Source organism: Etheostoma cragini, chromosome 15, assembly GCF_013103735.1.
Source record: "Etheostoma cragini isolate CJK2018 chromosome 15, CSU_Ecrag_1.0, whole genome shotgun sequence".
In the NCBI taxonomy this organism is placed as follows: Eukaryota; Metazoa; Chordata; class Actinopteri; order Perciformes; family Percidae; genus Etheostoma; species Etheostoma cragini.
The window spans coordinates 1,320,057-1,329,906 of record NC_048421.1 but is presented as its reverse complement, the minus strand read 5'-3'; the positions used below and the strand labels follow the sequence as shown (position 1 = coordinate 1,329,906).

Sequence of the window (9,850 nt, the reverse complement as noted above, 5' to 3'; positions counted from 1 at the left end):
CACACACACACACACACATGCACACGCACACACGCTCACACACTCACACACGCGCACACACACACACACACACACACGTACACACACACACGCGCACACACACACAAGCACGCACACACACAAGCACGCACACACACGCATGGCTCTCGTATGTGAGGATTTATCCAAAGTCATAGACTTTTACACTGTGTCAGAGAACAAAACCAACAAACAGCTTTGAGTTGAGATGATTGAACACAACGTTCACACGTTCACATCACACCCTGTTCTGCTGCTCTGGTGGAGGACAGCTTGCCATGGGAACATGTCCTGGATATGGGCCATGTTGCACTGGGATAAACACTGTTAGTTAGCAGTTTTTTTACAGAAATTAAGCTTCTTCTTTTCTTTTTTTTAAGTGTGTAGCGTAACACCGGCTCGTACTGTGCATCCACCAAACCAAGAGGTTACCATTAGCTGTCATTGTCATTATAGTCGCAATTCAATCTGGAACACACACACTTCAGACACGTGAATCAGGCTTCATCTACACTGCTACGTTTCCATTTTACATTTTACTCCTCATGCTTGATTTTTATTTCTATTCTTTTCTCTCTATGTCTTTATCGATGACCTTAATTGTTCATTGTCTAATGTGTGCTGGTGGTAATGGGGGAGGACTTTGGTGGTTTTGGTGTGATGAAGACCTTTTTGTCTTTCGTCTGTCAGTGTGTTTTTTATTTAATTCTTTCAGGTCCCCTCTGTCTAATTGGGATTGTACTGTATTTTCTTGCCTTTAACCCTTGTGTTGTCTTCCCGTCAAAACTGAAAATAAACTCTTTTATTGGCGCTTTTTATCAATGTTTTTAATTTTTTCTTACATTTTTGTCCCTTTTTCAACACTTTTGTCACTTTTTTTGACGTTTGACACTATGTAACACTAACTTATTAATTTAAGTTTTATAGTTATTGGAATTTATGGTCAATAAACCTCATTTAGAGGAAATTATACCTAATGTTTGAGTTAGAAAAGCAGAAATTAGAAATTATTATTGAGACTAAAATTAAAGGAATGGATGTTGATGATAATCACAGACTGGAATATGTCAACTTTTACTCAATGCTATTTCAAAAACACTTCAATTTGTTTTCAAATGCTACAAAATTGAATAAGACCCAAAATTAATGAAAGTAGAGATTTGTACTTGGCAAAGAGCGTTGGGTGGAATCAATCATGTTATTTTGGGGAATTAAAAAGAACATTGATATAGGAAAACTGGTCAATTTGACCCGAGGACAACATGAGGACAACATGAGGGTTGAGGAACCCCTCGCAAACGAGATGCTACATCTCAAGGGGTTATTCCTCATGAGGATGGACCGCTGGGCTCAGCGAGGATCCGAGAAACAGAGCAGCACCCCTTAAAAACTGATGGGGGACACGTCCCCTTTCTTCTTGGTGCTGCTTTTGTCTGAGCTCTGGAAGGAGCCGAGGTCCCAGCGGACCGAGCGGAAGGTGCTCCCTTTGAAACTGGCCTGTCTTTTGGTGATGCGGTAGATTTTCCTGAGGACGGCGCGCCGCAGCAGGATGTAGACCCACGGGTCCAGGATCTGGTTACAGGTCGCCATCCGGACGCCCGTCACCATCAGACCCCGGTAAGTGTCTCTGTCCCGGTCCAGGAAGCCACCGTAGGACTGCGTGGCCGACATCAGTCCGAAGACCTGAAAAATAAATTAAAAATTGAACCCTTGTGTTGTCTTCCCGTAAAAATTTAAAAATCAACACTTTTATTGACGCTTTTTATCAATGTGTTTTATTAATGTTTTTTTATTAATGTTTTTTATTAACGTTTTTTATTCATGTTTTTTATTAATGCTTTTATTAATGTTTTTATTGATGTTTTTTATCAATGTTTTTAATTAATGTTTTTATTAACGTTTTTTATTAATGTTTTTATCAATGTTTTTTATCAATGTTTTTATCAATGTTTTTTATTAATTTTTGTATTCATGTTTTTGATTAATGTTTTTTTATCAATGTTTTTTATTAATGTTTTTTTATCAATGTTTTTTATCAAGGTTTTTTATTAATTTTTTTTAATCAATGTTTTTATAATTTTTTTATCAATGTTTTTTATTAATGTTTTTTGTTAATGTTTTTTATTAATTTTTTTTATCAAAGTTTTTTTATTAAAGTTTTTTTATCAATGTTTTTACTAATGTTTTTTATTAATGTTTTTTATTCATGTTTTTCATCAATGTTTTTATTCATGTTTTTTGTTAATGTTTTTTATCAATGTTTTTTATCAATGTTTTTCATCAATGTTTTTATTAATTTATTTCATTAATGTTTTTTATTAAAGCTTTTTATTAATGCTTTTTATTAATGCTTTTTATTCATGTTATTTATTCATGTTTTTTATCAATGTTTTTATAATTTTTTTTTATCAGTGTTTTTTGTTAATGTTTTTTATTAATTTCTTTTTATCAAAGTTTTTTATTTTTGTTTTTTATCAATGTTTTTACTAATGTTTTTTATTCATGTTTTTACTAATGTTTTTTATTTTTGTTTTTACTAATGTTTTTTATTAATGTTTTTTATTAATGCTTTTTATTCATGTTTTTTATCAATGTTTTTTATTCATGTTTTTTATTCATGTTTTTTGTTAAGGTTTTTTATCCATGTTTTTTATCAATGTTTTTCATCAATGTTTTTCTTAATGTTTTTTGTTAATGTTTTTTATCAATGTTTTTTATCAATGTTTTTCATCAATGTTTTTATTAATGTTTTTCATTAATGTTTTTTATTAATGCTTTTTATTAATGCTTTTTATTAATGCTTTTTATTCATGTTATTTATTCATGTTTTTTATCAATATTTTTATCATTGTTTTTTATCAATGTTTTTTATTAATATTTTTTATCAATATTTTTATCAATGTTTTTTATCAATGTTTTTTATTTATGTTTTTTGTTAATGTTTTTACTAATGTTTTTTATTAATGCTTTTTATCAATGCTTTTTATTCATGTTTTTTTATTCATGTTTTTTATCAATGGTTTTTATCAATGTTTTTCATCAATGTTTTTATTAATGTTTTTTGTTAATGTTTTTTATCAATGTTTTTTATCAATGTTTTTTATCAATGTTTTTATTAATGTTTTTTATTAATGTTTTTTATTAATGATTTTTATTTATGATTTTTATTAATGAGTTTTATTCATGTTTTTTGTTCATGTTTTTTATCAATGTTTTTCATCAATGTTTTTATTACTGTTTTTTATTAACGTTTTTAATTAATGCTTTTTATTAATGCTTTTTATTAATGTTTCTTATCAATGTTTTTTACTTTAAAAAAATTGTTGTCCCTTTTTCCCAATGTTTTTCACTTTTTTGACGTTTAACATACTGTGTACTGTATGTACAGTGTATATATGTATAGTATATATACACTACATACTATATACTGTATATACAGTGTATATAAGTATCTTTTGGTTTTTAAGCCTCTTGCCTTTACTAGTCTGTCCTCAAATATGATGGAATATAATATTTATTTTTAATAAATTCCTTTTCTTTTTGATTTGGGGGGGCTCGGTAGGTGGGTGAATGGGGCTGGAAGGGTGGAACATTGTGTTATGTGTGTACATCTATGTGTGTCTTTGTGTTAGTGTGTGTGTGTGCGTGTGTGTGTGTGTTGGCGGGTATTGTATGAAGCACCTTGTGCTACATTTACATGCAGGCTGCGATTTGCCCAGGAGGGGATGCGTGGGATTTCCCCCGTTCTGGTCTACATCCATCCACGCACCTGCTGAATGCTTGAAATCGTTTGATTGATTGAGTCTGATTTAGATTTAGTAATCACCTTAGTATCTGTTCTGACTGCACATTATTCTGTACCGCTCTATTTACTTTAAATACGGATATTTATACATTATACTCTTTCCCAACTGTATGCATGTAAAATCTAGATATTTATATTTTTCAATTTTTCAGACGTTATATATGTATCACTCTACATGCTCTGCACAACCATATAAGCAATTAAGCCTTTAATTATTTTCATTCACATAACTAATATCTTGACTTTTCCACTGTGTTTTTAATTGTTTCTGTGTCTCTTAAGCTTTACATGTAATTTGTAATTAACAGTGTACTGTGGTGTGACAATAAAGAAATCTTGAATCTTGATTTAATCCGAGTCTCACCAGCAGAGGGCTCCAGCAGATGCAGGAGGTGACCATGATGCCGACCAGCTGCACCACCATCTCCGTGTCGTGGGACCTGGCCGAGCAGCGCTGGGAGCAGGATCTCTTCTTCAGCCGGGCTCTCACCAGCGTGATCCCGCTGATAGTGTTGCACACAAGGGCCGACGCCAGCGAGCTCAGAGCCAGCCCAGAGAACAGCATCACAAAGGCCAGATCCGTCGCTCCGGTGCCCTCCATCACCCTGATGAAGCACCACGTCCAGGGGTACTGGTACGTGTACGCACCCAGGCTGAAGAAGGGTAGAAGGGCCACGCATAGGGCCAGCAGCCAGATCAGGGCCAGGGCCACTTTAGTCCGTGCTGTGGTCACCAGACGAGCGTGCAGCAAAGGCCTAGTGACGCCAAGGCAGCGCTCGGCCGCCATGGCGCAGCCCAGGAAGAGAGGGCACAGGCCGAAGAACACCATGCAGCCGCCCAGGAACAGACAAGACGCATCCGGGTTGGCGGGATCGCCTCGAAAGCTGGAGACGTATCTCCTGAGTACGAGAGCTCCAGGGATGACGTGTCCGGCCAGATCTGTAGCCACCAGGGAGCTGGCGAAGAGCAGGAACGTGGCCTTCGACCGCCGCCGGAAGCGGTTGTAGGCCTTGGCGAGAATGATGAGGGCCACCACGTTGAACAGGATGCCCAGGGTCATGGTGAGACCGGCGGCTGTGGGGTTGTTGGGTGGGCGGGTGGCGTTGAGGGCCACAACGGCCTCCACCTCGGGCTCCTGCACCGTGGGGGTGTGGTTGCAGAGGGGAACGGTGGCAGTGATGCCCGAGGAGTTGTAGCGCTGCATGGCCAGCATCACCGCTGGGCTCTGGGTCTGATGTGCTTCCTCAGGGTGAGAAGATACTGAGAAGACAAACAAGATCAGGTCAAAGAGGACAGTACACACACACACACACACACACACACATACACCTGGACTCACATAAATACCTGGACACTTGACTTGACATTTGACTGATAATTTATGGTAAATGTCTTTTTTAAGCCAAAGTTTTTATTGCCATTATTATTAGTATTAGTACTGTTATTATTGTTGTCTTTATACTGTCTTCTTTCTCTCTATACTGTATTTTTTCTCTCTATACTGTGTTTTTTTCTTGCTGAAAACGTCTGCTGGAAATCCCAAAAGGATTAATTAAAGAGTCTAAGTCTTGTTGGGGAAACCGATCCAGATTGTTTTGTGGTTTGTATCTACTGCAGGGGCGTCAAACTCATTTTTCCAGAGGGCCACACTGGAAAGAGAGAATAATAAGTGCCATGACCAAGTTGTATGCTTATTCTACATTAACTTTCTAATTTTCCTTTGTATTTTGTCATGTGCAGCCTTTATCAGGTCTCGGTGCTTTTCACCCAGCTCACGGTCCCCTAAATTCAGCATAATTGAACTGTAAAGACCGCTAAACTTAATTGTCATGTGACCAGTCTAATATTTTAGAAGTGGAATATCCCTTCGTAGGATATCATTTGAATTGTCGTGGCTTAAAAATCTGCATCACATCTGCAAGCTGAGCGAGCAGTCGTGCTTTAAAAAAATTAAAGGGCCCCTCATAACTACCTCATGCCACTGACGCTACACTGAATGTCACTCATTTAGGCCTGATGTCCGTCTCCGTCTTCTGTCCCTGTGTAGGCGCTTTTACCTGCGGCTGATTTCTGAGGACTATGGTTACCTGGTCCTCAGGTCTCTGCAGGGTAAATCCAGACAGCTAGCTAGACTATCTGTCCAATCTGAGGACTATGGTTACCTGGTCCTCAGGTCTCTGCAGGGTAAATCCAGACAGCTAGCTAGACTATCTGTCCAATCTGAGGACTATGGTGACCTGGTCCTCAGATCTCTGCAGGGTAAATCCAGACAGCTAGCTAGACTATCTGTCCAATCTGAGGACTATGGTGACCTGGTCCTCAGGTCTCTGCAGGGTAAATCCAGACAGCTAGCTAGACTATCTGTCCAATCTGAGGACTATGGTTACCTGGTCCTCAGATCTCTGCAGGGTAAATCCAGACAGCTAGCTAGACTATCTGTCCAATCAGAGTCTCTGTTGACGACAAACTACTTCTGAACGTACACATGTTCCACCAAAACAACTTCCTTCCTGAGACTATTTAGCAGCGGCACCGTGGCTCCGTCCGGCGCTTAGCCCCGCCCACAAGGATTGTGATTGGTTTAAAGAAATGCCAATAAACCAGAGCAGGTTTTCCTCCCCTCCCTGAATGCTACGTGGACTAGCCAGACCCTCCTCCGCCCCGCTGTGAGGAAGGTCTAGCAATGTGAGACTAGCCTTCGTGTTGTCTACCCGTCAACCATGAAAAAAAACAGTTTTGGTCACTTTTTCTCAACATTATTATCGCTTCTTTTCAACATTTTTGTCACTTTTTCAATGTTGTGGGTGCTTTTTTTGATATTTTCAATGTTGACATTTTCAACACTTGTTTCGACGGGCCATTTTTTGTGCCAAAAAAAAAAGAATTAACTGAAAACTGGTCAAATTTGACCAGAGGACAACATGAGGCTAGCCACACCCTAATAATTTCCATGCAGTCCCTTACGGGTCTTTACATTTCACATCAACAGCGCACCGGGGGATAACTTCCAAAATGTTATTTCATCAATGTCGTCCCTCCAGACAGGCCAAGCTCCTCAGGGCAACGGGACTCAACTTCACAGCTCGACACATGCGTTTCCAGCCCTCTCTTATTCTGCTCTTCACACGAGGCAACACGGGAAGTCTGAACAAGTTCTGACAGTTTTTCACTGAAAAGTCCCAAAGGCATTCCTTTAAAATAGCTGTTATGATGCAGCACGCGATTTTGGCCATTTGGTGCAAGGTGCATGCACATACACACATAAATACACATGCACGGGACTGTGTAAATACATGTAAAAGAAAAGAAGGTCATACATGCACACAATAAGTAATAAATCGCACAAAGAGACATGCAAACGGTTGTGCATATGCATTATGAAAGGAAAACATATTGCTCAATATATACATTTGTATATATGCACATACATACACATATGTACTTTCAAAGTGGTTGTATACGACACTGGGTTTAATGTTTAATTTATCCTTTGTACGTTTTGATTTAATTTGTTTTGTCTTTGCCCAAACATGATTTTGATTGGCCTTTATTTTTTAAATCTCTCTCTTTATCTCTCTCTCTCTTTAACTTTTAATTTATCTTCATCATCTCTATTTGCACTAGCATAGTGTTTATTATTCAGAACATGAAGTTATAAATAAAATATATAAATTTAGATAAATATAGATATATATGAATACATATTAGTTTTCATCATGTACATTTAGTGTATTGCTAACATGATATTAACCAATATATACTATTTCACATATCGTGGTTTTATCATGTTATCGTGTATGTGGATATATATATCTATATATATCTATATATATATATAGATATATATATATGCATATAAAAGCATATAAAATGAAAGACAAACATTCCCTGTAGGATACAGTTTAAAGAAAAGAGAAATTAGAAATTTAGTATATTGTTAGAAACACAATAAAACCAACATATAGTATATTTTATATATGTGTAAATATACATACATATATTGTATATGTATGTAATACTGTATGCTGTATGTGTGTCATCTGATGTGCGTATGCTGTATATATACATTGTGGTTATGTTATGTCATTGACACACACACACACACACACACACACACACACACACACACACACACACACACACACACACACACACAAGGTTACAGTTCAAAGAAAAGAGTTTTTTAGTTTTTATTAATATAATTCCCCCTCCGAGTATTACATGTCTGTTCTGATATGCGTTTTCTCATGAGTTTAATTTCTCTTCTGTTAAATGTTATTTTGTCACTTCAAAGCATTTCAATAAACCCAAACTGTAAATATTAACAAGGAATGTGAGTCTTTCTCGACCAAACATGTTGACATAATAACACGCTGAGTGACAGCCTCGGGGCATTTAACCCTTACATGAACCATCCCCCTAACCTACCTTTAACACTACAACTCCATGGAGAGGATCAGGATCGCTCAGATCTCCCCAATCACTCATAACTGAAGCCACTTCCAGAGAATTAATCCACGTTGCTTGTGAGGTCTTCTGGTGTTGCTCCAAAGTAAAAGGACTTCTTCACCTGAAGTGTTTTCCTCATTCTGCAGCAGAGACCACAGCATGTCGCACTCTTCTTCACCTCCTCTGTGAACAAGCAGCCTCCCTGTGACATGGCACAAGCCCGTCCTCCTGCACTCCGCAGCCGGCTGCTTTTATACGGCCGAGCTGCACCGGCTCACATCGCCTCTGGGTGTCTCAGGCGCTGTGAGTGTCCTCCAAGCAGAGTGAGTGGGTCGCCGCGCAGACCCAGAATGAATGGGCCACTCAGAGAAAGAAACCCAAGAGCAGAAGCATGCACGCACATCTAAAATCCAGCTGACTCACCCTCTGCACTCCAACACACCACAGCACAGCACACAATAATGAGATATAGGGGATTAAATGTTAAGCGCATGACAAAAACAACTTGTAGAATTAGAGATCTGCTTTGGGCTGCAGGGAAAATCTCCTTTTAAGTATCACTTTACAAGCAGTATTTTTTTTTCTCAACCCTCGTGTTGTCCTCCCGTGTCAAAAACGCACAAAAAGTTGACATTTTCATCCCTTTTTTAGACTATTATTTAGTTTTTACCACCACCACCTTTAGCGTTGCACTACTTTTTGGAATTTGTGGTTAATAACCCTCATTTATACAGAATTATACCTAATAGTTGAATTAAAAATGCAGAAACTATGAATTATTTTGACTAATAGTTAGGATCAGAGGAATGAAAGTGATCAGTTGTATTTATAAAGAGCGTTGGAAGGAATCCAATCCAGATTTTATGGTAATTTGGTTGAAAAGAAACTCATATTTCAGATATAGACATTTTTTAAAGGGTCAGATTTGACCCGAGGACATCAGGAGAGTTAAATAAAACAAAAGAAATGCAAAATAAATAAATATGTATTTACGTTAAGGTGGAAATAAAAGAAGCAAATAATACTCTAGTGGAGTAAAGATACAGCCTTTAAGTTGTTAAGTACTAAAGTAGTTGTACTTCATTACTACACATTGCTGCTTAAACTGAGACACGGACGTAACATCCCAGATTTTATTGATGGTACAGCTGCAGACAGGAAAGGGGGGGCATCTAGCAAAGGGATTCGAACCCTGGGCCGCTGCGTTGAGGACTGAGCCTTAGTACACACACTTACACGCTCTACCAGGTGAGATGCACGGGAGCCACTATAAGCACGACTTCACAGCTGCAACCAATGATTATTTTCATTGCAGATTAATCTGTTGATTATTTCCTGGATGAATGGATGAGTCGGTTTTGGGCTCCAAAATATCAAAATGTGGTAGAAAATGTGGATCATTGTTTCCCAAAAAGCCCAAGACGAAGTCCTCAAATGTCTTGTTTTGTCCACAACTCAAAGACATTCAGCTTACTGTCCCAGAGGAGAGAAGAAACTAGAAGATATTCACCTTTAAAGGTCCTGTATGAGTCCCCCCTCCGCCCCCCCAGCCTTCCCATGGCCCCCAGTGGTTAGAAA

General features: G+C 38.0%; 1 protein-coding gene across 2 annotated transcripts; it reads right to left on the bottom strand.

Moving 5' to 3' along the window:
* Positions 1-1,382: 1,382 nt before the first annotated feature.
* On the bottom strand, positions 1,383-8,518 carry LOC117958262 (prostaglandin E2 receptor EP1 subtype-like). Of its 2 annotated transcripts, XM_034894584.1 has the most exons (4): positions 8,264-8,518; positions 6,270-6,274; positions 4,188-5,090; positions 1,383-1,701 (listed from the first exon to the last, which is right to left on the bottom strand). In XM_034894584.1, exons 3-4 carry the CDS (start codon positions 5,034-5,036, stop codon positions 1,402-1,404), a joined length of 1,149 nt encoding a protein of 382 aa, XP_034750475.1. In that variant the 5' UTR covers positions 5,037-5,090; positions 6,270-6,274; positions 8,264-8,518; the 3' UTR covers positions 1,383-1,401. The 2 variants fall into 2 exon arrangements, with proteins under 2 accessions (XP_034750475.1, XP_034750476.1); XM_034894585.1 differs by lacking the exon at positions 6,270-6,274 and having other exon boundaries at positions 1,384-1,701; positions 4,188-5,083; positions 8,252-8,517.
* Positions 8,519-9,850: the final 1,332 nt, after the last annotated feature.

Coding starts and splice junctions, on each gene's coding strand:
- LOC117958262 (XM_034894584.1), bottom strand. CDS start 5,036: ATGCTGGCCATGCAGCGCTACAACTCCTCGGGCATCACTGCCACCGTT. Junction 1,702..4,187: donor TCTGCTGGAGCCCTCTGCTG/GTGAGACTCGGA, acceptor TTTATTTTTCAG/GTCTTCGGACTGATGTCGGC.